Raw genomic sequence first — 25083 nt, forward strand, 5'->3', positions numbered from 1 at the left:
TCTTGTAGTCTAGCAGTAAATGTCCACTAAACAACAGAGAATCCATCTCTATAAATGTGCGCTGCCTCCTCGGGGGCCCCTGGTAGACTGTCACATGCTGGACACTCTGTGTACTCACTTTGCATGCAAAGACTGAATAAAATTGACAACAATAACTTATATATTCCTCTTTGACCATCTTTGAAACTTGGCACAACCCTTTATTAACAGAATTGGTAACATAATTATTTATTTTACTATTTCGAAGTGTCTTATTTTCGTTTCAAGCCTTTATTGCAACGTGTAATTCGGAATTATTAAAAAAGAAACACCTAGAAAAATCTGAAATGGCCCTTGTTGAGGACGCTGATGCGGGCTTTAGGACCGCACGCCGCCTGGTTGGCGTGCACGAGCGACAGCTCCCCGACGGGAGCGCGCACGTCACGACACAAGTCAGACGTGAACGGGGCAGGCCCCGTAAAATAAACTCTTTAGACCAGGGTGAGTAGCATTACACGTTAGTAGCATCCACGCAAGGCAAAATTAATAAAAAGAGATTATTCTTGCCATTGTGCCGTTCGTATTTTTGTTGTTTACTACGCTGTTTAAGTTGTTTTTGCACTGAAGCTAACAGTTAGCCGGTTCAACGGGAATGTCAACAACCAGCCCAGAAAGTAGCCAGCTACGTAGCTTGTTGTTGTTGGGGGGTTTAACAGTCATCTGCACAGTTTAAACTGCTATCATTTTAGTTTCTTTAGAGTTTTGTCCAAGCACGTCAAGCGATTTCTCTTCTCTGTAAACTCCAACATAATCAGCCCCACAGGAATCATAACACTTTGCAACGAGTTTGAGCAGCTGTTGTGGACAAATACTGGTGCACGGCTCAGTTTTGGGTCTTTTAATGGCGCAGGAGTGAAGTATATCTAATGTTCGACATGTCAGAGAGCCATGTACAGTAAGCATATGCCAAGTATCTAATATTTGTAGAGTGCTTCGAGTATATTGCTGTATAATGCAGTAAACAGCAGATTTGCATTCAATAAGCTCTAGAGACCTTTGGCACATTGTGCGGTCCTTCACCCCGTCCTCATGTCCCTCAAAAGGAGCCAGCGCTTCGTTTCTTTTAATATGAACTATTTTGTCTTCCTTTACGTTTAGGGTACGATTTCCGTCGGGCCGATGTGGAGCCCTGTAACTCAGTGAAGAGGACCTGCAGGACGCACAATGAGTGGGAAGAGCCTGCTCCTGAAGGTGATCCTGCTCGGGGACGGTGGCGTGGGCAAGTCCTCTCTAATGAACCGCTATGTCACAGACTGCTTTGACTCCCAGTCTTTTCACACCATTGGTGTTGAGTTCCTAAACCGCGACCTGGAGGTGGATGGCCGCCTGGTCACGCTACAGATCTGGGACACGGCGGGCCAGGAGCGCTTTAAATCGCTGCGCACGCCCTTCTACCGAGGGGCCGACTGCTGCCTGCTCACGTTCGCTGTGAACGACCTACAGAGCTTCCAGAACCTGGGCTGCTGGAAGAAGGAGTTCATGTACTACTCGGATGTCAAAGTTCCCGAACGGTTCCCTTTTGTGGTACTGGGCAATAAAGTGGACATGGAGCAGAGGGAGGTGGGGGAGGACGAGGCGCGGGCCTGGTGTGAGGAGAACGGGTGCTGCCCTTACTTTGAGACTAGCGCAAAGGATGACACTAATGTCACCGCTGCGTTCGAAGCGGCGGTCAGGGAAGTTCTGGCTGCTGAGGACCAGGTCGGCCATACGCTACTGAGTAGTACTATTGATCTCCACGGTAACCGCAAAACATCCCGTACTTCTTGCTGCTGATTGGTCAGATGTAACTCCACCTTGTCTTATCCTCACGGGCTGAAAGGTACCTGGGCCTAGTTTGAGCATCTCAGATATTGATTATGGTACAGGTATTCTATACGAGGCTGGAATTACAGTATTACTTTAATATACTATGGATAAGGTACAGTTGTTCTGAGGTGACCAGGTACTAGATGGTGGAATTACTGGCACACTGTAACAGGCACACGTGTCCACTGCTTTCAGTAGTGTTGCACAACATTGTTTCACAGAAGCTTTGAGCGCTTATTTTAGTGAAAATAATTGAAATGTAATTGACAGTGGAAGAGATTCCTCTCTTCAAAGCACACGACCCTCGGTACATAACTTTGTTGTTTTCACGCATTTTTAGAGGACCTTTGAATGCAACAATTTTAACGGATGTTTTAATACAAGCGAGAAGCTCCTTTTCTATTCTGTTTAGCAGCCTGTGACATTAGTCTAACGGTTATTACGCACAGGAAAGGTTGGGTTTTAAAGGGAGTTTGTGACCTCCGGTTCTGCAGGGCCGACTTTAAATGTTTGGTACGAGGTTTTATTCATTTCACTTACGGCTGGAGCACTTTGCTGTGGCCCCAGGTGTGCGAGGCAGGCATTGTCAGATCGTTGTAATTCCCTGACATTTATTTTTGTATGTCACTGCTGCGTGGGTTCTCGGTGTTATTTTGTTTTCTGGAATCACTGCGGTGCGCATGTAATTGTTTTAAAGTGTTTGTTGCATTAGGCTTCCAGTTGTGTTGGAGGGCCGGCTCAGTTCTGCTGTATTAATGGAGTTTACACTTTCACAGACCTTAGTATTCCACTTCTGTCGTCTCTTTCTTCTTTGCCTGTTCTGAAATTTTCTGTCATTTCACTGATCCATTACCTTGTTTGGGCTCTGCTGAATATTAACGATGCTCAGCAACATAAGGATGTTAAGACCACTAATATGCGCACTGTGCTGCGCAATAACGGCATTCAAGGCTGAGTACTCTGCCTGCCTGAGACTTTAAGTGTTTTTTAGCTAAATGGTACTTTTATTTCAGTATTGTAAAATCCTGGACCTGCGTTTGAATGTGTCTGACTGAATTAGCTGCCACAGTCTCGACAACATCGTTATTGTTCCTGCATCGCTGGAGTAAATTAGATGCTTGACATTCAGTGCTTCAACCCGACTGAAGTGTGGTCTAAAGTTCTCATCAGTATTTTTATTTTTTTCATTTGCCACTGGAATATGGTGTGTTGTCGCTCAACGCACCATGTGTAACGTGTCGTTTCTGGACGCCCCGGCCTTCTATTGTTCTGCGTTCTAACGTTCCCTGTGCGTTCTGTCTGGTTGATATCGACCGCATCGCGTTTCAGGACGCTCGCTGACTCACGCTGAACTGTGAAAGGGAACTCGATCTATATTTCCGTGTGGGATCTTTGAGGCAGGCAACGGATAAATGACAAACACATCGAAACTGTGAAATGTGTTTACAAAGTTGGTGCTTATGGCATTAAATACGAGGTCAGGCGCCTGTGAGCTGGGTATAAAATAAGCCGCGGGCCTACCTGGATTCATGATTCAACATCTGTCAGTGTTCAGAGTTCAACAGAAAACTGTTCCCTTTGCTGTGTTACTTCAGGTTTGATCCTTGACCAAAGTTTTCATCATAAACAGTTGCATAACCCTCCAGTATGTTACCTGCACACTGCTGTCAGTATGCATTTATGTGGCTGTAATCATGAATGTAAACATCTATTAATAGCTTTTGTGAATTGCAAAGGGCGGACGGAATGACACTGAACTGTATTACCCTCAGAATTTGAGGTTGTGTAGAAGAAATGTCTTTATCCAATGGGCCACTCATTTTACCTGGGGTTTTTTTTGTTTAGTTTTTTTTGCACTAAAGATGAGACTGGCCGCGCCAATGTGCCAGGCCAGTGATTCTTACTCTTCAGAGCTTGGCTACGAATAAAACATTGTAACAGGCCACATAGAGACCATCAGATCTGTGCTTTCTGAGCTAATTCCAAGAAAATTCAAAGTGTGCGTCTCATTAAATGACTTCAGAATTGGAAAGCGGCTCCTCGTTTACTTTTTAAAAGCAAAATAGGTCATATTCATTGCACTTCAGCTCTGTGCTTTGTACTCTTGAGGAAAACTGACCCAGCAAAATGCAATTTTAACCACAAAAAATGCAGCTTTAAGACTGTTAACGATCAAGCAAATGTGGGAACCTGAGACAGTGAATGCTTTTTATTCCTTTACTAAAAAAAAAAAAAAGAATGTCCACGCATTCACTGTTAAATTAGAATCGCAGTTAGGATTAAAAGTCAATAGCTTTACCACCATAATCAAACCAAAAATATTCCAACTGCATTTCTGTCATAGTAGGACTTAAACAGTAGAAAGAATCGGCCATCCGACATCAAAAGAAACTAATCCCACGTATGCTACCACAGGAAGTGACCATCTTATCACGCTGCTGAGGTTTGATGGTCCTCCTGATGCCAGAGGCTCTGTCAGGAGATGTCAGATGAGTTTGTATGGTACGGTGAGCACAGCGTCCCCCCCCTGTCTCTCTGTAGCCTCCCGTAAAGGTCATAGCTCCTGCTCTCCTCTCTCATGTCGTGCCGCAGCTTCCTCAGGTACGCCTGATTTGCAGCCAGATGCAGGGTGCAGTGCACCTGTGGACACAAGAGCGGAGAATACAAAACACCTCGCACAAGACTTCGCCCCCGCGCATGTGGCGGCGAGCCGGGCGTGGAGCGGTAGTTAAATGGCACCGGTGTAACGGGGGGACGCTCCGCCGACTACAAAAGAAATGTTTTCAGAGGCACTCTGCACGTGTACTTCAAAAGGATGTTCTCTTTATTATCAAATTTTACCACACGTAAAAACAACTAAAAAAGAAAAAGCCAGCAGTCATTGGACAAATCCACGTCTCACAGCAGGGAAATAAAAGATGTTGCAAAAGGCTTTGTTAGTATCAAAAAAGTTGGGGGGGGGGGGGGAAGAAAAGTAGCTAAAAGTTAAAAGCAACACAGTAAAAAAAAAAAAAAGAAGAAATTCCTCAAGCGTGAAGAGCCAGAGCTTTGTGGCTGCTATCTCTACAAAAGTACCTCAGCCGTGCATTAAAGAGCAGCCCGACTCAAACATCACGTAGTTCTTGGAGCTCAAATCAAACTGGCTCCTCTAAAGCAGCACCTAGTGCCTTTTTAACCCCCCCATCTCAAAATTATGAGAAACAAATCCAGACCTTTTTAGATCACAACTAAACAAGCATGTCCCTTTAGCTAAAAGAAACTACTGAAAGTCATTAAAAATCCTTCACTCTCGATTAGCGAGTCAATATTCCGGGGAAGGGTGGGGGTAGGGAGGAGGGTGTGTGTGTGTGTGTGTGGGGTGGGGGGGGGGGGGGGGGTCACTCAGAAGCATGTGGTTAATGTGTGTGCTTTTGGTTCCATGAGAGCTGCATTGAAGCTATAGAGAAATCTAACCTTTGTCCAGAAGGACCCCCCCCCCATCTCCTCCCGTACTCTAACCCCTGGCAGGAACCCGTGGACAGGTGGCCCACGCTGCTGCCTCCTCATTGGCTAACTCTTTAAATGGGCATGACTCCATTGTTGTGGCTTTTCTCCAGCCCGTGAGAAAAGACCCCGAGGTCAGTGTGAGAACGCGTCGGGCACCATGGCAACCAGATGTGGGCGATGCCCACTGCAGTATTCCTTAATCCTTATTCCCTCAAACAGCTGTATCCCAGCATGTTTTTTTGTTTTTTTTTAGTGCGCGATTTGATTAGTGGTGTGTTATTTGCATTATAGAAGCAGAAATAAAACTTTAGTTTCAAACTTCAGCAAGGAACAATGGCATCGATTCGCAAGGGTTTTGGTCACGTGACATTGAAAAAGACACAAAATAAAACAGGAAATGCAAGTCTTCTCTTTCCCACAAATGAAAACAGACATTTTAAAGAGTCCTGTGTCGATGAGGAAGGTGAGGGTTGTTTTGTTTTTTTTGCCGTGCTGTGAAGATCCCCGTGGTTCTTGGTGAAGTGGAGTTAAACCAGACAGGAAACCGGTGATTCTAACAGCGTGCACCTATGCCCTTTCTCCCCAGATACCGCAGAACCGCAAAGTTATAGGTGGTCGAGACGGTATAAGTCAGCTATGGAGGTACAAGCAGAGACAGGAAGTATCAGAACACAGGTGAAGAGAGAAAAAAACAAGAAATAAAAATCACATTAACGTGTGTCGATGTCATTTCAAATAAGAGGCATCTGTTTTGCATCTGGAACAGGTGAGTGCACTGAGGGCCTGTTTAGAGAGGCTCCACACATTACTGCAGTATTATAATGTTTGCGTTAGCCGAGATGTTGGAACAGAGAGCAAACTGTTCCCCAGTCAGCATCGGTGGAGGCCAGGGATGCCTCACCGCCTCCGCTGGGGGAGGCACCGCGTCACATGAGCCCCGCCACCCCCGGAACAACAACTGAGAGGTAGATCACTCACCAGAGCCAAGACAGTGATGCCCGCGCCGGCGAACGCAGCCACGTAGAGGGTGTAGGTCATTTGGTACTGACGGGAGGAGATTTGGAATCACGGTGAGGACGTGGCAGCTGTTTAATGCGATATCTTTTCTGGGGTGTTTTCTTTTTACCTCTCTGGTCTTGCAAACTGCAGACAGAGTCATACCACAAGCCTTCCCGGGCACCGCGTTCCAAGGGAGGAGCCCTGTTACACATCAGATTTGTCTCTTCAGTTTATACATCAACAGACGGCTGTTATTGCCAATTACTCGCATATAAAATGGGAACATTCAATTATTTCTTACAACAGATGCACAATGAGAGGAGATATTAGAGTGTGGCTGGGGTCTATTTTCAGCTGTGGATTAATACAACTTTGATGAGCCGATCACGGCTGGGCCTGATGAAAGAATGACTTGATTTTAAAAATTCAGAGCCGTTGTCCATCCAGCAGACGCCTGCAGAAGCTGCAGAAGCAGCGATCGGGCTCCAGCACGTTCAGCCCTCTTTTCATTCTATACCTACATTAGCAGGGTCCAGGATTTTACTGCATCCGTAAAGTAAAATTCATTAGAATTCTCTGGGACATCAAATGTCTGAACTTTGTCACGCTCCACCGCCGCCCGTTACCATATTGCCTCGCGTCGACGCAGAGCTGGTTGATGCTCGCCGGCGTCTCGGTCAGGACGTCAATGGTGTTACAGGTGGAGGTCATGTTGTAGAGGAAGTAGACGGGCAGGGCCGACAAGGCAAACACCAGCATCCAGAGGGCCGCCAGCCCATAAGTCATCACGATGAACTGCATTAAAGAAGAAGAGGATCAACATTATTGTGCATCACTGCAATCATCTGATGAAGCAATCTAGCAGAGTGTTCTTAGTGATCAAGTGATCACATTCACTATTTCCCTGATAAGCTCTCACATGTCAGCCCCCCCCCCCCCCTGCTCTGCCATACTTGTCTTTTTCATGTCGCCAAAGAATTTTCTTACAGCAGCTTTAAGATTTTCGGCTCAGCTGCACCAGGAAGTAATATGTGTGTTAATCCCGTTCAATCGCTCCCACCCCCTCCCCTCCCCTCGTCCCACACCGTCTCACCGAGGAGCTGAGGCAGCGGCCACACATGGTGCTCCTGAACTCCCCAAAGGTCTGCCTGGCAGCGCTGCTGGTGTAGAAGCCCTCGGCCAGCAGCATGATGCAGTAGAGGAAGAAGAACGAGGCCAAGCCATAGATGACGTACTGGAAATACTGAATGCTGAAAAAGTTGGAGGAAATTGGTGAAACGGTGTGAGCCCCAGAGCAAAGGGACGGGTGTTCAGACCACTCACATGTAGGCAAGGGTGATGTAGTCCTGAAGGTTACGGGCAAAGTATGTCTCGATGAGCCTCTCTGTCTCGGTGAGGGCCTGGTGGCCACAACCGCAGAAGAGGGCAATGCCGGAGAAACACAGCAGCGTGGCAACCAGGGAGCAGTACGGCACCCCTCCCAAACAGCGCATACAGCAGTCATAGCAACCTGCAACACAACCGCACCACATCCGCAATATTGCACTTTTAATCCGTTACGACGTGCAGTTAAAAAGCCAAAGTCTGGGCCATTTCTGTATCATTCGGTCCTTCATTAGTCTAAAAATGTGCAGAAATTCTCTCCTGCAGCTATCCTCTGAATCTTTTTGGTTTCTAATGAAACACTGCAGAAAGAGACACTGCTCACACCGGACAAATTGCTTCATTATTCACTAATAGGAATTATGAGAGTGGCTGGACTGTAATTTCCTGCACATTCACAAACCCATGACTCAAACCACTCAGTTCAAACTGAACTTTCTCCCCATGCAGTGGTTCTTTAGCAAAGAAAATCAGGCCTCTTTGGGATGGATCCAAAGATCAAGGACCAAAATGGCATCTGGCTCCATTCAGCAGGCACAGTGATGGTGGTGGTGGTGGTGGTTGGGGGGGGGGGGGGGTGAGAAAACAGGAGGAGGATGTGAGGAGAGTCAAAGTGCAAGAGAAAGAAAGAGAGGCTGCTTTTGTGGCTGCAGAGACAACAGTCTTTGTCTCGCGGCAGCATGGGGGACAAGGGCCACCAATGTCATGCAAACAAAGACTAGAGGCACCTCTGTGCACAGACGTGCTCACGCAGCAGTGGAACAAGAAAGTGATAGTGGGGTTCTGCAAAAGGAGGGATACGAACACACAATGCTGCTGCGCGCACACAGACACGCACAATGGAAGCAGACGGACTGTGGTTGGTACCGTTTACAGTAAACACAGATGGCAGGATGGGTAAATAGACGGGTCTTCGCCGCACGCTGTGGAGCTGAGAGACTGGGCAAATGGATATTACCAGTCTGGAATTCCGACTGAGCGTGATGAAGTTGGTCAGTGAGCCATGTTGGTGCGTGCTCCAAGGCGTTTGTCCGCAAGAAGTTAAAAAAAAAATGAACCAGCCTGTCCGCAGCCTCACCTAATTACCTCATCAGTGACATCACCGGCCTAAACGCAGAGCTGAAGCTGCACAGTCTCTGCGCCGAGACTCCGTGTAAATACAGGTCCAAAACAGCCAAGTTCCGCTCCTCGCAAATGGAGAAAGATTGCGCTCCAAAGCAAATGCGACAAGGCTCCCCCGAAAGCAGTCCTGTCATCTCACGCATGAAACAAATGCCAAAATATCAGTGGGGCATCAGCAGGTGAGTTGCCGACCTCTAAAAAGTGACAAAAACTTCAAACTATAAATCTGGCTGCCTAGCGCAAGAAAAGCGCAGTCACATCGAATGAAACGGAGGCCCACATTTGAGATGATACCCAATAAAAGTTAAAGAAAAGACTCCATTTTCTGGCTTCTTACCCATATCTGGAAGGATGCGTTCAGGGCTCGTTGGTTATTCTGCTGCCTGCACCGCAGCTGGTCCGGTGATCATATGCGCAACTGGTCTGCGGCCCCCGTATATCAATTCTCAACTCGCTTTCTGTTCCCCCCAACAATGAACAGAGTCCCTGATGACTGCGAGAGAAATCTTAAAGAAACAATGTCGCTTTTCTGCGAATTTCAAGGCGGAGAATAATGAGGAGGTCGAGGTCTTAGTTCATTGTTGACGTGCATTTGCATACATAGAGACGCAGAGTGACTCGCAATTATGCAAAGACAGAAGGACACTTGTGAGAGGGAGCACAAGTTGAATAACTTCATCTTCTGTTCACTCTCACAACTGGGTTCCTCCAACTGTTGTAGAACGACCTAAAAGTCACACTTGTCTAAATATAGTTGTTTAAAAAAATATTTGAGAACCTTATGATCACATACGTGTAAACTCGTTCTGACATTTAAGTCAAATCTTCTTACGTGTCACATTTTCCTCTTGTTTCTTCCAAATTAATATAGATTAAAATCCTTCACCTGTTACCTTCAAATTCGCCCCAGTAGAGTATTTACCTCAAAAATACCCTGCAGTAGAAACTAAGCATTAAGAAATGCAATTTTAAAAAATCCAATTAAAGAAAAAATACTCAAGTCCATCAAATTTACACCGAAGTCCTCTGCTTCAGTAAATATATCAATTTTCCCTGGAACATTTTGACACCGAATGAAAGTGAGTCGGAGTCTTGCAGATGGTCCATGATGAGCCGACATCTTAAGACCACATGTGATTTCTCTGAAGATGCTCCATCAGCATTGTCAGTCTGTGCACAACCGGACTCCCCGGGTCGTCTGATTCAGCATCCAAGCTGGGGCCCAGAGCACGTTCGGATATCGCAGCTTCTCAAACTGGTGTCTGAATTGTTTATTTCACCACCTTCATGAGGAAAATTAAACAGATATTTTTCCAAAACAGTAAAATCAAATGTTTATCGCGGACCATTTTGGAGGTTGTTTTCACTACGACTGAGCAGCATTGCTGTTGAAATTGAACTGTCGTGTCCGACCCCTGATGCGTAGCCCAAAAATAATCTATTTCGTATTTGGGTCATTGCCTGCTGGTTTTCTCTGTCCGTGTCAGCTCCCATAACCCCACAACCCGCTATCAAGTGTTCCCAAATGTTCAACTTATGAGGCTTGGGGCAGATTAAATGTGCTGTGAGTTGAGTAGCGCAGCAGGCAAACCTCCCTGATTCCAGACGACCCGAGTGTGACACTGTCCTCTGATTTATCTCCAGCTCCTGGACGAGGTGGAGAAATCTAATGATGTCCGGTAGATGGCAGTATTTCTCCTGCAACAGCGTGTCGCTGCAGACGCTGGGACATGTGCAGGAGCCTTCAAACGCTGCTCATTTGAAACTCACAGGACACGTTCTAACATTAATTTGTACATATTTTAACCTACTGGGATCCAACCATTACAAATTATCATGGGCTTTTCGTTGCACTAGAAATCAGGCTTTATAATTTCTTTACACAAGCAATTATCCGAGCACAAAGATGCTGTTTTAAAAGTAGTAATTTCGTTAAGGGGCTTTTATTTGATCTCAGCTAATGTAGTTAGTGCAAAAGTACAAGTCTATTAGATTATTTATTTTACAGCCGCCGGCTCAGAAACCCTCAGAGAAGCACCGTCATGCTATACAAGCCTTATTCCCTGGTTGTGCAGTATTTCTCAGGCTCATGATGTTCCTCTAACACATGCTATTACAAAACGATAAAGGTAAGTAAATGCTCTATAAATGCCAAAGCAAATAGTGTTTAGATTTTCTCGACATATCTTGATACGACCTCTTCCAGCTTTTATCCGTCACTTAGCTCAGATTGGCATTTCAATTGTTCCCCAGTAGAACATGAAAGCAACAGCTGGTGTGCAAAGATTTCCTTTGAACACGGTGTGATTTCACACCAAACACCTGTTATCAAAGGACGCCCTGAATTACCATGTGCGGTACAGTAGGCTTGGGGGGATCCTGCTCCGTGCGTGAGAAAAGGTATTATCAGGTATCAGGTGTGAGGCGGAGGCTTGAAACGCTGTCCGGCCTTCTCGCTGTAACCTCCCGCCTCCTGCGGCCAACCCAGAGTCGCCTCTTGAAAAACACTTTTCATCACCTCCCACTTGAGCAACACTAAACCTTTTTGTGTGTCTGAATGCTTTCGAGTTCACATCATTCAGAGTTGGAAATCTGAGCAAGGTCCAATCAGCTTAGTGCTTGTTAACGCCATCCATTCTTTTGATGTTGGAGAGGGGATGGCTAAAAATACAATTTTGGCATCGCCTTTGTTAGATCTAATATGTCTGTGTCAGATTGATTTCATCTACAAATGCAACCTCCCCCCCCTCCCCACAAACAGTTTATTTATTCAGACCTGTGCAATTGTGTCGTCGAATGCATTGTAAAGGAAATCCAACAAATATTTTAAAAGGCAGAAAGCCACTTTCCTATATTCCGGCTATATTTGATTGGTGTGCTGGTTTCTTCCCTGACATGTGCTGCTTTATTCCCTTAGTCATCAAAGTGATATCGGCTTTTGAGGCTGAGTGGAATTTCCTTCTCATCTGTGCACCCACTCTTGTTTCGCTGTGAGCTCCCTCTCTTGCGTTTCAGATATAAAACAGCTGTGGCCACAAACAAGCACGTGGATGCGAGCATCATTCCAAGGCCGGCTAAGAGCATCAGCTGAGGATATTTGATGTCCTCCGCCTCACAGATGGGGGCCTTTGAGGGGTTTAGGACAAAGTCAAGTGTCCCTGTCAAGGTGGGCGCTCTGGTCAAGAGGCAAGGCTCCGTGCTGTCATTGACTAAAAGATTAATCCAGACGGTCGTATACAGCGGAGCCGGTTTTCCTCCGTCTCTGACCACAATGAACAGATGATGCATTCCCAAATCCTTCTGTAGAAGTCGCTCAGTTATTGTGATGTTCCCTGACCTCGAATCCACTTTGAAGGGACCGGTGCTTTGCGCAGGTTTCGAAGCCGCCAAGGTGTACGTGATCTCGGAATTTAAACCCGAGTCCTCGTCCATGGCATAGATTCTCGTCACCACGGTGCCCGCGATTGTACCTGTTGGGACAGTCAGGCAGGAGTTGCTGCTAGGAAGGATCACTCTCGGTGGGTTGTCGTTGACGTCTTCCACGAAGATGGTCACCCTCGCGGTGGAAGTCAGAGCACTTGGATACCCACGATCGCGCGCCAGCAGGTACAGTTCATAGCGCTGCTCTGTCTCGCGGTCCAAATGCGTTGTAATGTGAAGAATCCCCTTGGTGCGATCCACAACGAAAGGCCCGCTGCTGTTTTTAAGGAACATCTCCGTGTCTCCGTTCGCTCCCTCATCCGGGTCCGTCACACTTACGGCCCCCACCTCAGCGAGCAGAGGCGCATCTTCAGGGACGAAAAAGATGAAGTGAGGCGTCACAAAAACAGGCGCGTTGTCATTCTGGTCCAGAACTCGGATGGACACCGTAGCCACTGACTCTAGAGGAGGAGAGCCACTGTCTCGTGCAAACACGGTGATCACGTGCGCACCCTGCTGCTCTCTATCCAGAGAGGCTGATGCAGACAGTTGACCTGTCACAGGGTCAATGCTGAACACTGTGGGTGTGTGATTACCCAGTCTGTAGGTCACCCTCCCGTTGTGTCCATCGTCAACGTCCCAGGCTGAGACGCGCAACAGCGTCGTCCCTGGACGGTTGTTTTCCTGCGCCTCAAGCTGATAGTGGGACTCTGGGAAAACTGGGGCATTATCATTGACATCTGCCACCATCACCCTGTATATATGCCTGGAAGGAGCGACTGCAGAGCCGTCTGCTGATGTTCCCTGCGCTACCACGGAAATATTATAGTCCCTTTTCATCTCATGGTCGAGAGGCTTTGATGTGGAAAGCAGATATTTACCATTCTGAGGGCTCAAACTGAAAGGCACTTTGTTCTCAATGGCAAGCGATGAGCTTATAAAGCTGTTGTCACCCTGCAGCTCTAAAATGGCTAAGGCAGTGGGGGGCTGGTTCTCTGGTAACACCATAGTCCCCCTTTGATGTTCACCTATGAATCCAATCTTAATCGTCAGCTCTCGGTAGGCCTCGGGGAGGATGGATACGGTTACTAGAGTGTCTGCTGGGGGGCAGTGCTGGCTACTGGCTAACACTTTCAATAGAAGCTCCTCTGAGTTGTCACTCTGGAGGTCTTGTGCTAGTCTGATGTCTCCAGTGAGGCTGTCAAGGCTAAACAGCTTCTTGGCCCGCTCAGAGACTTTGGGACTGAGGGAGTAAATGATGGCAGCATTAGGGCCTGAATCTGGGTCTATGGCTCTGACCTGAGCCACCAACATGTTCCTCGGGGAGTCTCCGGGGATAGCGACACTGCGGGGGCCGGCAGGGCTGAAGCTTGGACAGTTGTCGTCAACATCTGTCACTGTGACTATCAAAGTTGCCGTCGCGCTCAAAGGGTCTGAGCCGCGGTCGATGGCCTCCAGCTTTATTTCGTAGAAATCCCGAGTCTCTCTGTCTATCGCTGTTTGCACAACCAGCGCGACGACAGGCCCGTCGCCCAGGAATGTTAAACCGAAAACTCCATCAGGGTCTTCGAGGCGGTAATGCACCTCGCCATTACGACCAGCATCTTTGTCCTGAGCCTGGACGTCTAATAATAAACTGGTCCCCACTGTTACATCCTCAGACACCCAGAGGTGTATTTTGCTGTTTTCAAAATGAGGCACATTGTCATTGATGTCTTCTATGATCACAGGAAACTGTAAAAGGTCTCCTGAGGGTCCCACAACAGCAGTGAGCAGAATAATGCACTGCTCAGCTTTTGTCTCCTCGGGGCAGAGAGCTTCCCGGTCCAGCTTTTTCTCAGTGGTGTAGAAGTCGCCCGTGTTTTTGTCCATCCACAGAAACTCTGGAGTCAGGAGCTGGTACGGAGGTGGAAGGAGTCTATTGAGTGACCCTACCAGAGTGTTAGGCTCCTGCTCTTCTGGGATGGAAAACCCAATAGAATCACATATGATGTGCTGGAGATGGATAACAATCAGCAGGTTCTGCCAAGGAAGACAAAAATAAAGTTCACAGCGCTGTTGTTGGGATTGCAGGATATGGCGTTTTTACCGAAATTGAAAAGTACACAGTGAAAAGTCTAGACTTAATTTTTCCACTATGAAAACAGTATGGTCAGTGAGGCAAGAAAATGAGTAAAACCTCCAATCAGAATGGAAAATGCCTAACTGACCTGCAGTAATCCAGCTTGGTTCATATTATGAGGAATCCCATGGCCCATCGCCTTTGCACATGCTAGCCACAGACTCAGAGTGAGCACAGAGAGCAGAGGCAGCAGCCTAAACCTGCTCAGGTACGCCGCACGCTCCTCCTACAACCACTCAGTGTGTCACACTGACACAGGAGAAGGCAGAATAACAGCAGGTCTACCTGATATGAGCACACATATTAATTGCACCGTGTGAAACTAGCGAATAGGCCTTAGCCCTCTGCTATAAACACATCCCTTCTCTGAACAGTAATAATGTGCCAACCCACTTTGAGTAATAACTTTAGCTAGCAGATACTGAATGTATTTGGATTAAAGCTCATCTTAAATCAACATTCACAACTGTTATTGACAGTCTGGCTTCAAAATGACCGCCCAACAATTTATTAAATAATTAAAAATAGGCCTGCCTGGATTAGCATCTATACTGAAAGGCAAACAGTTTATGTTTAAACAATTAATTGCGGCTTTAATAACTTGAGCCACAGCAAAATATGACTCGGCTACTTTTATCATTGGCGACAGCCCCGAAACCACATTAAAGACGCCAGAACAGGACTCAGACGTAAAAAACAGCCCCTCTGTGTGGCCCTGGACCTAAGCTGCAGGGCGGCCTCTGTCGGCAGAGCAGGGTACTGCACCATGTGCCGCAAAATGAGCGTGTACGAAGATGTTTTTTACATCATGGGAAATTCTTTTTTTTTCTTATTTCACTTTATTTTAGTTTCATTTTAGTTTCATTTCATTTTTGTAATCAGAATTCAATACAAATGCAACATATCACAACCGTTAAAGAAAATAGAAAGATAATGATAATAGATATGATAATAAAGAGGACATTGTAATGGCTTTTTTTAATTTTAGGATGATTAAAAGAAAGAAAAATTATCTTGAGAATGCCTAAATTCAATACAATACATCTAAAATGATGACTGGAAAAAGCTACCGTAATTAGACGCGTGTGCCAAAAACCGGATAAATGACATTATCAGCAAAGTAAATGAGTAACTTAATAGTATACAACACCAGATTAAAGTATCATGATTCAAGAGCCCGAGGGGAAAGATTGGCGTCCCCAAAACCTATTGCGTAACGGCGCGTTATGTTTTTTCTTATAAAAACTTTCCGCCCACTTTTTTCCAGTTCGAGCAGCTGCAGACTTTTGATGTTTCCGTGCGCAGCCATTGGCTGCTGGGCTGTCTGTGCGGGTGTGGGGCTGTTTTATACTAAAGTGTAACTTTGTTACCCTTCAGACGCACGCAGCAGCCCGGTGTTCTGTTTCACTGCTCCATTATGTCCGCACAAGTTTCCACAGGTGAGTCCCAGGGCTACTTAGATAACCTGACGGCGCGCTTGCCACGTTTTCTCCCGCAGATATATTTAAGATAAAACACAATTTTTTTCAATATTCATATTCAATATTCGTATTCTTTTGAAAACTTTTAACGTCGGTTAAGCTGTAAATGCTTTAAAAGAATAAAAAAGGTTAAAGTATTTGGACCTTTTTTTGCCAACTTGACTGTCAGTTTGTGCAAATTCAGCATGAAATCTAAAAAAAACCCAAAACCTGAGTTCTGACTGGTAGCACACTCAAAGTAAAATTAATTAAAAGTACATCTGTCAAATTTTGAATAGATTCGTTCAATAAACAGACCAAGTGCTTTAATGCAGTTAATATTCCTCTTTTTCTGTCATATTTTTGTAACGTTTATTCTTCTGCTCTTTGCCTGTATTTACCTGAAAACCACATAAAGATATTTATGTGAGTAGCTGTAGATAAATAGTGGTAAAGATAAAGCATTTCCATAAAGTTCTATGTGACTATACTGACTCAAAATGTGAGAAAACAGTTGTGCTTGTTTCCTGTTCTGACAAACTTGGCATTCTTTGCTTACTTTCTGAGGTTATAATACAGTTAACTGAAACAAACATGAAGAAATTGTGGCTTTTTTAAGCGTTGTTGCCCAGGAGATGTAGATGCCCTCAGTTATCAGCAATATGAAAGACAAAACACTGAAGCTCGTTGAGACATGTTGTTTTATTCCTCTTTTGTTCCTCTTTGGAGCTTATTCCTGAGCAACCCCCCCACCTTCTTTCTTTCTTCTGTCTGGAAAGCTCAGAGAAACATTTTCTCTGGGATGAGTAATGGGCTTTCTCTCCAACTGCTGTCATATTTTCCACAGACTTGGAACTGGAGCTGGGCGAGTTGCTGCAGGAGTTCCAGGATGTGGTGGAGGAGCTGAAGTCCCCGACTCAGAGCAGCAGCCGTGCATACCAGCACATCTTACAGGAGGCCAAAAGCCGCACGGGGCTCGGGGACGACAGCGGCGTGGAGGACTCAGACTGCAGTGAGTGGTTACGGTGGTGTGTGTGTGTGTGTGTGTGTGGTTTGGGGTGCAGGGGTCCCAACGTTGTGGGTGCGTGAGGCTGGGTGGGTTCCCCATGTTCCTGGAGCCTGTTTATCAGCACCAACACCTGCAGCTTGACACTGTCAATTTCCCTGGAATTAGTGCTCACAAGGGGACGCATCCCTGTGCAGTTACTCACGACAATACCGCCTGCGTGCACAGGAATGAACTGCAATTACGGATAACCCGTCTTCTGTAATTGAGGTGGTGTTTTTTGTTGCTGCAGCCGTTGTGCGTTTGTCTGCAGTTATGAGATGAAAGACAAAATGCATGTTTCCCCGCTCCCCCGCGGCATCATTATTGGAAGTATTTTGGCCCCCCCCTAACATTGCAGCAGGCGAACCGCTTTCAAACGCCGACACTCCGGAGTCGCTAACAGCACAACATGTGTTTACCTTCATTTGGCTGCATGTTATCATTATGTGCAACGGCTGCATTGTGCTAAAACGGTTGTTGTTGCCGAGCATTTGCATGGACTTGTCGACGTGCTCGTCTCCTGCTTATCATCTCCCCTCCCTGTTTCCCCCCCTCCAGGCAGTGAAGCTTCTTTGGGAAACAGTTTGAACACCAGCGAGGAGGAGCTCCACACAGCAGGCATAACGCTGGCACCAAAAGGTAGTGGAACCTCCCATCAGCCTATCTCCATCCAGATAGCCCCCGCTCCAGCGCTGATCGCTATCACTTTTGCTCTGATCGCTATCGCAGCCACGCGAACCTCCTCTACATTTGACTAGGAGGGCTTTTGTTTTAACACAACAAAGCCTCCTGCCACTGTGACGATCCCTGTCTTTCCAAGTCTCCCACGGGGGCTATTTGTGCTTCTATAGAAACAGACGCGTGCGTGTTAAAATGACACAGCACAGTTGCATTTCAATGCAGGAAAGACAAAGGGGGGGGCGGGGGGTGGCAGGGCCGGCTGCTCGGCCCATCCGCGTTTGCACACAATGCTGTAGCGTATTTACATTGGATCTGCCGGCCCGTCGTGGGTCTGTAACGTCTGTCTCCTTTGGGATTCGATTCATGTTTACAGTAACTGTGCGAATCAGAGCAGAAGAGTGAGCTAACCAATGTCTTCCTCTCCTCACGCTGCAGCCAAGCTCGGAGACACAAAAGAACTGGAGAGTTTTATCAGCATGTTGGACCAGGAGCTCGCAGGTATGCAATTAAGAGAACTACATTTTTTAAAAGGCAAAAATTCACTTTGACTCTGAGGATGAAAAAGCCGTCAGAGCGGGCGGAGCGGCCCTGCCCCCCCCCCCCCCACGTTTATCTCTGAGCTCTTCTCCTCTGTTAATGGCATTTCTGAGGACAATCTACACAACCTTCAGTGATAATACCACCCTCGACCACATGAGCGTTGCGCTCCTGCTGTCAGCGTTAATGTGGCGGCGTTTCAGAGGCCGCCGATACGAACTGCTGCACACATCCGTGGCTGTCAACGGATGTGACAGTAAGAATTAATGTTACAAATCATTTGCAAGGCCCCCCCGCCGCTCCGCCGCAGCTCAATTATTAGTCCGAGCATGTTTTTGTGTTCCAGCCGGCGCGCCTGCCTCTCACTCCTCATGGTTTTCTCTTCCTCTCTTCTTCGCAGAAATGTGAACAGAGAACGAAAGCGAGGTGCCGAGGTCGGGTCAGGCCGGGGGAGAGGGGATCGGGAGTGAGAGTGTGTGTGTGTGTGTGTGTGTTGGGGCGACGTGGCCTCCTGATCTTCACCTCAGCCAAAAAAAGAAAAAAAAAAGAAGAAAAGTTCCCGTCAGGAAATTAAAAACACGCATCGTTCCTAAAGGCAAGGCGCTCCGAGAACAAGGCGTCTGCTGTGGAGACGTCCCTGCAGCGCCGCGTTCCGTGGGTGACATTTCTGTTGATGACAAACAAAAGTTCCGTTGTCTGGGGAAGTGAGAGGAAACAAGGAGATGCTTGTGTGCAGAGCATATTTGACATCACATTGGAAAGTGCTGGTTCCACCGTTCTGCTAAATGGCCCAGTGAGGGAAGTTTCCCATCATTAACCAGCTCCGAGTCTTTAATTCATCATCACAATCAAACCTTTATCTCTAATGTTTAACTGCTCCAGAGCAACTGTTGTCAGGTTCTGATCAGCCCTTTCCAGTGTACATTTGTTGATATTCCTTTTTATATATTGTGTAATGTTGTACAGAGAAATACATTTATGAATAAAACAACATTCAACTGGACATTTGTGATTCTTGGCAGACAATATGAACCTAATTGTAGACAGTAGGGATTTAATTTGATGACCTCGTCTTGTTGATACCAGTACAGGGGACACCCTGGACAGGTGGGGGGGGGCACCATGGACAGGTGGGGGACACCCTGGACAGGCGGGGGACACCCTGGACAGGCGGGGGGCTAACATACAGAACACACAACCACTTACGCTCTCATCCACACCCACGGTCCAATGAGAGGCCCCTTTAACTGTAACATCAAAGATTTTTGATCTTGTTATCACGATTGATGTTGGGGCTAAAATGCTACTGATCAGCCTGACGTGAACAAACATACACGAACATAAATTAATATTCATTCATGTTACTTGTCAGGCAGAAATTTTAACTTTAGACACTGAATTCCCAAATGTGATGCTATTTAAAAAAAAAAAAAAAGGATAAAGGATAAAAAACTTTATTGATCCCACATCGGGGAAATTACACGTTACAGCGGTAGCCCGTGGTGTACAATACAGAAAAGTACTAAAAGAAAAAAATAAAAATAAAAAGACTCTTATATTATGTACATTGCTATGTACATTGTACAGTATATACAGAAATTAAAATTATGTACAGAAGGAATGTCGGACAGTGTGAAGAAAAATGAAGGTGCAATAAGATGTGCAAATAAGACATTCCAGAGGTAGGGTGATTAGTTAGTGCAAATATGCCAACCCTGGGTTATTGGTGCTACATTAAGAGTTGTGCATGTTGAACAACCTGCGGTAACGTTCCCTTTTACACCGTGGGTGTAACAGTCTGCTGCTGAAGGAGCTGCTTAAGGCCCCCACAGTCTCGTGTAGGGGGTGAGAGGGGGTGTCCATAATTGATGTCAGCTTGGCCAACATCCTCCTCTCACCCACCCCATCAATGGAGTCCAGAGAGCAGTCCAGGACTGAGCCAGCCCTTCTGACCAGCTTGTTGAGTCTCTTCCTGTCCCTCTCTGAGCTCCCACAGCTCCAGCAGACCACAGCGTAGAAGATCACCGATGCCACCACAGAGTCATAAAAGTAGTGACCTGCACACTCCAAAGGACCTCAGTCTCCTCAGCAGATGAAGACGACTTTGGCCCTTCTTGTACAGGGCGTCTGTGTTATGAGTCCAATCCAGTTTATTGTTGAGATGAACACCCAGGTATTTGTACTCCTCCACGATCTCAATGTCCAAACCCTGGATGTTCACGGGTGCAGTGTGAGGAGCCTTCCTACCGAAGTTGATCACCACCAACTTTGTCTTGCTGGTGTTGATGCGCAGTTGGTTCAGTTCACACCAGGCGACAAAGTTGGTGATGACCTCCCTGTACTCCAGTTTGTTCCCCTCAGACACACGTCCTGTGGTGCCCCCGTGCTGCAGACTACCATGTCGGACTCACAGTCACGGAGCCTCACGTACTGCGGTCTGTTGGTGAGGTAGTCGGTGGTCCAGGCAGCCAGGTGACAGTCGACTCCGGCTCCCTCCATCTTCCCTCTCAGCAATGATGGCTGGATTGTGTTGAAGGCACTGGAGAAGTCAAAGAACATGACTCTCACAGTGCTCCCGGTGCCCTCTAGGTGTGAGAGTGACCGGTGCAGCAGGTAGATGACAGCGTCATCCACACCAATGCCCGGTCGATAAGCAAACTCTAAGCAAACACATTTCTCATAGATAACACAAGCACAATCTCATCATTAGATGAAGGGATGCATCATCTTCTTTCTTCAGTGGCTGGTCTGGACCGGGTCTGGGTGACACCGTTCTTCACTGGGATCTTCGTGTGTCACGCTTGTTCCGCCCAACCAACGTCAAATGCTTCTTCCAGTTTAACCTGCACTCTGAGGTCACTGACCGCCACCGTACGCACGTGGCCGAGGGGAATTGTGCAATGTGTCGCCATTATTTCACAGTTATTTAGGTCCGGTAAGTCTCGTGATCAAGTGGCAAATGCCACGTCCTGTTTGACTCATCTGATTACTGTCTGAGTTTCGCTTCTGCAATCAGACCAGGAAATCTACAGATTTAGCATGTGCCAGCACCTCATCCGGGAAGTGCGTCAGGACTGGAACAATGCTCATGTGCATCGTGCTGTAGACCCCATGGAGGCGTGCTGGGTCTTGCTGACTCTGCTCTAAGGATGGGGGGGGGGGGCATCTGCTCTGCTTTGTTTGCATTAGCTCTAAAGGTGATGTCGGTCTTCTCGCTCTGACTTATTTTGTCACGGTCATTTGTCATTCTGCCAATGATAATGTATTTACCGGCGTCTCCTTCTTGTTGTCAGGGTGAGACGTCGTAACCAAACTGACAAGGTTGAAGTTGAGGTTTTTTTAACTTTCCCTTTGACTCACGACTTTGCGCTGAAGTGGCGTCGCGGTTATAATCCCTGCTGATGTATGCAGAATTATTTTTAGTCTGTTGCAGCAGTGCCAGATTTGAGTGGTGGGTGAGACAGAGTGAGGAACAGTAATCAACAAGCCCCTCGAGACGCACGGCTGAAGTTATGTGGAGGTGAAACGAAAGAAAACTCGTCGGCTCGTATTTTCACACAGGTGATTCATGAGAGGGAATTTTCTGCCGCACAACCTAAAGGGAGGAAGAAGCTTCTGACATAGTGATCTTTCCATGATTGGGTCTCATTAAAGGACACTTTGTCCAGGAAGTTCACTGCTCTGAACACTGGCCAACTATTTAACTCCCCCCGCCCAGGGCAAAAGTTACCACGGAAGGGGAGAAAAGGGTGCTGCATTGAGAAGAAAGGGGCATTTGACATCATCGTAACGCGCGGAGCAGAGTGAGAGTGATCTATGGAGAAACGGGGAGAAAGGGAAGAACAAAACCGGTGCGCCCTGCTCCTACAGTTGTCTGTTCCAGTTAGAGAGATGACGAGGGTGACTGATTGAGGCCACATCTGCTCAGGGTAGCAGCGAACAAAGTTGCCTTTGACATGATGGAACGTCCCTCACAAATGGAGGGCACATCCTGTTTTCACAGAGCGAAGGTGAGGAATGGCAACAATGCAGGAAATGTGGTCGTTCAGCAGAGATGAAACTGATGGGCTCCTCGAGGAAATGTGGAGACATTTCGCTTGGATATGGCTGAAGCGAAAATTTCAGTCACCCTTGAGAAAAGTGCTTGAATCAAAGATCTAAATGAAATATTCATAGTGTCTGATGTAAGAACGTTCTTCAGTGGAAAAAATACGACCAGCAAAACAGTAAAGAAGTAAAGTTTATTGTATAAATTTTTGCTTTTTCCCAAAGGTTTCATACAAATGTGCGTGTGTGCGGGCGTGTGTGTGTGTTTGTTTTTGTGTGTGTGTGTGTGTGTGTGTTTTCTATTGTTTCAGTCGAGCTTTTCTTGACCAAAAAGTAGGAAGGATAAGAAACAATCTATGACTGTATTCTACAGGCTTTACCACGAGTATTAGACTCCCTCCTGTTGCTTCTTAGCTTAATAGTGAACTAATATGACTTGAATGAAAATCCTTCATTAAGTTATTCAGATTCAGGTTCCATTATAACAATTAGAACAATAATGATACAGTTATTGTATACGCACCAGTTCTTATTTGGAAGAAAACATCCCTGCAATTACTGTTAAACATCTGCTGCAAGTTTGCAAAATGCAACATATGATTCAGTAAATGTTCAACATAATCCCATCAAACAGTCAAAGTCTGTCTATGCTGTCAGGTTTTAAGTGTTTTGCACTTTTTTGAAACTTTTTTTTAATGAAAAAATGAATTAATGCACATCTTTAACTTTTCTTCGATTCTGTGTTTTAATCATTTCTGTCAGTCAGAACCTGTAATTAACGAGCATCATCGATGCTCACGGCTGTTTCATACCCTCCAGAGTCACATGACTACATATAATGTATCTACATAATCTACATATAATGATGTTTTTTTTTCAACCAAAAATGTGGGGAAAAAAAGCATTAGTGACAATCATATCAGCATCAGCCAGGAGCAGGTACTCATTGGTTATTCCAATAGGCTCAAAGAAAATCCCTTATCGTGCATACCTAATATTGTTTTCGTCATTTGGTAATGAGATAATGTCAGTAATGTCAGTTTCGTTTTATTTTTGTGCGGCTATATGCATCCATGTCTAATTGCTATCCAATATCAGCCAGTCACATGTGTCAGAGCTGCTCCCATTTCATCAGCCAGCCAATTATGTTGTATGATTTTCATTAGATCGCTCTTCAAAGGGATCTGATGCAATATAACACTTTGTCTTATGGGAACACCTCCTCATTGTTTTGCTAATTAGCATGTGACCAGTATTTGATTGGCGTCGCGTTGAGTCAAGAGGGCGTCGTGTCAGCCGGTTGCTTTGTTTAGACAACAGAGTAAATGATGAGCGAACCCACTTCATTATCTGGTCATTTAAAATGAATTGATGCTATGATGAGACAGTAAATAGTTTTGAGAGATAAAGACGTAATAAAGGCAGTTTGTCGTCTCCTGCCCCCCCACCTCTACGGACCTGGGCATCTTGGTAATAAACGTCACATAAACTTAAAATCTCTACGCACAATGCTGGTTTGTTTAAAACTAGTTAGCGGGCTAATGAAGATCTAATTGAGTATAGCAGAAGGGAGACACTTGTTATTATCAGACAATGAGTAAATGGAGCAGAGATACGGCCTGTGCAGCGAGGCTATCATGGCCGAGATGAGCGCGGCATGCAGAGCACGCAGTCCTCTGTCATCTGCTGATGAGAGACCGGAGCAACGTCTCTCCCCCGAGAGCTCCCCACATGGTCCCTGCTAACAACACCCTCCCAAGGAATTAGCTGGCTCAACCGCCCACACACTCGCCTCACACCCGCGCACACAATCGTCAGATTTTGACAAGGTCCTCTTTCATAACAGAGCCTGGTCTCTGAGCCTGGATCAAGGACTCGGATCACTGCTTTGTTGTGCTTGCAGAACTCACCAAAGGCAGAACAAGCGGCCCGGAGCACAAAAACGGTCCATGGTGCGCCGCGGGGAAAAAAAATGTCTTTAATGTTGCGTTCACGAGAGTTCTAAATGCAGTAAAGCCCTTTCTCAGTTATTTTCATGTTGTGGCAGGGCGAGGCAGCGAGCGCTGGCGTGTGTCAGAGCGTTTCTCACCAGCATGCACGCTGGCTTTCTCTTCATTATACTGGATCAAACTGAAGTATCTGTGAGATGGATTTTCCATGAATCTATTCCCAGAGGAAGTTGCGGCTTATCAGGCGACATTTTCCCGAGTAGTGCCGATGTTGACCTTTAAGGGTTTGCCCCTAAAATGTCTCAACAACTATTAGATGGATTGTATAAAATAAGCTGCTGGCATTTGTGGTTTTCTGTGAATGAATTATACGTCGCCGTTTCCACCTTGCACCACTCAAATATCCCCAAGGGAAAAACGTCAAAAACAAATCAGCCCTGCTGTGGATGGTTAAGTGCCCCAATCCAGGGCAACTGGCTAACACCAGTCCTACTTTATGGCTTTAGAAGTGAAGAGGCCTTTTCTTCATTCGGGAGTTAATAATCCAGACAGATGTTCAGCTTAAATGATCTGGAGTAGTCAATAAGAGTGATCTGTTTGGTGTTGTTGGTTGCCCAGTCGGCAACATGGCTGCATGCATCACAAACTGCTACAACACGAGTCTTTTAAGAGCTGTCGGGTTCCGCGCAGGACAGGAGACCCGGGCGACAGCCGACATCAGTGATCAGCTGGGACACATTACATTTGAAGCGCCTCAGCCTGCTCCAGCTACATCAATAAATTACCTCCCGCTAATGCTGAAAAATGTCCCGTTTCCTTCGCTATTAATGAAATCCTTCGCTGTTAAAGTTTCATGACTCCCAATCTTGCATTTTCAGGGGGGTATTTTTCGCCAAAGTCAAGGCCTGAAGAGTCATTAAGTATCCTGAATCCATCACCTTCCTCCACTCTGAACAAAGACCTGCATTCTCAATAGAGCTAAAG

At 46.3% G+C, this 25083-nt stretch overlaps 4 protein-coding genes across 9 annotated transcripts in view; 2 read left to right on the top strand and 2 right to left on the bottom strand.

The window, feature by feature from the left end:
* Positions 1-366: 366 nt before the first annotated feature.
* Positions 367-3877, top strand: rab9b (RAB9B, member RAS oncogene family). Its single transcript, XM_057042901.1, has 2 exons — positions 367-480; positions 1138-3877. Exon 2 carries the CDS (start codon positions 1204-1206, stop codon positions 1810-1812), a length of 609 nt encoding a protein of 202 aa, XP_056898881.1. The 5' UTR covers positions 367-480; positions 1138-1203; the 3' UTR covers positions 1813-3877.
* Positions 3878-4039: 162 nt separating this feature from the next.
* Positions 4040-9331, bottom strand: plp1a (proteolipid protein 1a). Of its 4 annotated transcripts, none has more exons than XM_057042897.1 (7): positions 9173-9331; positions 7654-7840; positions 7424-7580; positions 6957-7125; positions 6458-6531; positions 6310-6375; positions 4040-4485 (listed from the first exon to the last, which is right to left on the bottom strand). In XM_057042897.1, exons 1-7 carry the CDS (start codon positions 9174-9176, stop codon positions 4321-4323), a joined length of 822 nt encoding a protein of 273 aa, XP_056898877.1. In that variant the 5' UTR covers positions 9177-9331; the 3' UTR covers positions 4040-4320. The 4 variants fall into 4 exon arrangements, with proteins under 4 accessions (XP_056898877.1, XP_056898878.1, XP_056898879.1 ...); XM_057042898.1 differs by lacking the exon at positions 9173-9331 and adding an exon at positions 8581-9117; XM_057042899.1 differs by lacking the exon at positions 9173-9331 and adding an exon at positions 8672-8692.
* A 2288-nt stretch (positions 9332-11619) lies between these two features.
* On the bottom strand, positions 11620-14513 carry pcdh20 (protocadherin 20). The gene is made up of 2 exons (XM_057044057.1): positions 14466-14513; positions 11620-14277 (listed from the first exon to the last, which is right to left on the bottom strand). Exons 1-2 carry the CDS (start codon positions 14511-14513, stop codon positions 11749-11751), a joined length of 2577 nt encoding a protein of 858 aa, XP_056900037.1. The 3' UTR covers positions 11620-11748.
* A 1150-nt stretch (positions 14514-15663) lies between these two features.
* si:dkey-27i16.2 (regulator of cell cycle RGCC-like) overlaps positions 15664-25083 on the top strand; it is a 185406-nt gene continuing 175986 nt past the window's right edge. Inside the window, exons 1-5 of one of the 3 annotated variants that reach the window (XR_008952017.1) lie at positions 15673-15816; positions 16685-16849; positions 17444-17524; positions 18002-18064; positions 18504-18575. Coding sequence is in view for 2 of the 3 variants with exons in the window: in XM_057042904.1 (XP_056898884.1) it covers positions 15795-15816; positions 16685-16849; positions 17444-17524; positions 18002-18064; positions 18504-18511 (339 nt within the window). In the remaining variant the exon portion in view is untranslated. Of the gene's footprint in view, positions 15817-16684; positions 16850-17443; positions 17525-17939; positions 18065-18503; positions 19107-25083 lie in introns of those variants that run through there. The other 2 variants (XM_057042904.1, XM_057042905.1) reach the window with 2 other exon arrangements.

Source organism: Takifugu flavidus, chromosome 9, assembly GCF_003711565.1.
Source record: "Takifugu flavidus isolate HTHZ2018 chromosome 9, ASM371156v2, whole genome shotgun sequence".
Lineage (NCBI taxonomy): Eukaryota > Metazoa > Chordata > Actinopteri > Tetraodontiformes > Tetraodontidae > Takifugu > Takifugu flavidus.

Coding starts and splice junctions, on each gene's coding strand:
- rab9b (XM_057042901.1), top strand. CDS start 1,204: ATGAGTGGGAAGAGCCTGCTCCTGAAGGTGATCCTGCTCGGGGACGGT.
- pcdh20 (XM_057044057.1), bottom strand. CDS start 14,513: ATGGGCCATGGGATTCCTCATAATATGAACCAAGCTGGATTACTGCAG. Junction 14,278..14,465: donor ACCAAGCTGGATTACTGCAG/GTCAGTTAGGCA, acceptor CTTCCTTGGCAG/AACCTGCTGATTGTTATCCA.
- plp1a (XM_057042897.1), bottom strand. Junction 6,532..6,956: donor CGTCGACGCGAGGCAATATG/GTAACGGGCGGC, acceptor GATGTGTAACAG/GGCTCCTCCCTTGGAACGCG. Junction 4,486..6,309: donor GCATCACTGTCTTGGCTCTG/GTGAGTGATCTA, acceptor TTGTGTCCACAG/GTGCACTGCACCCTGCATCT.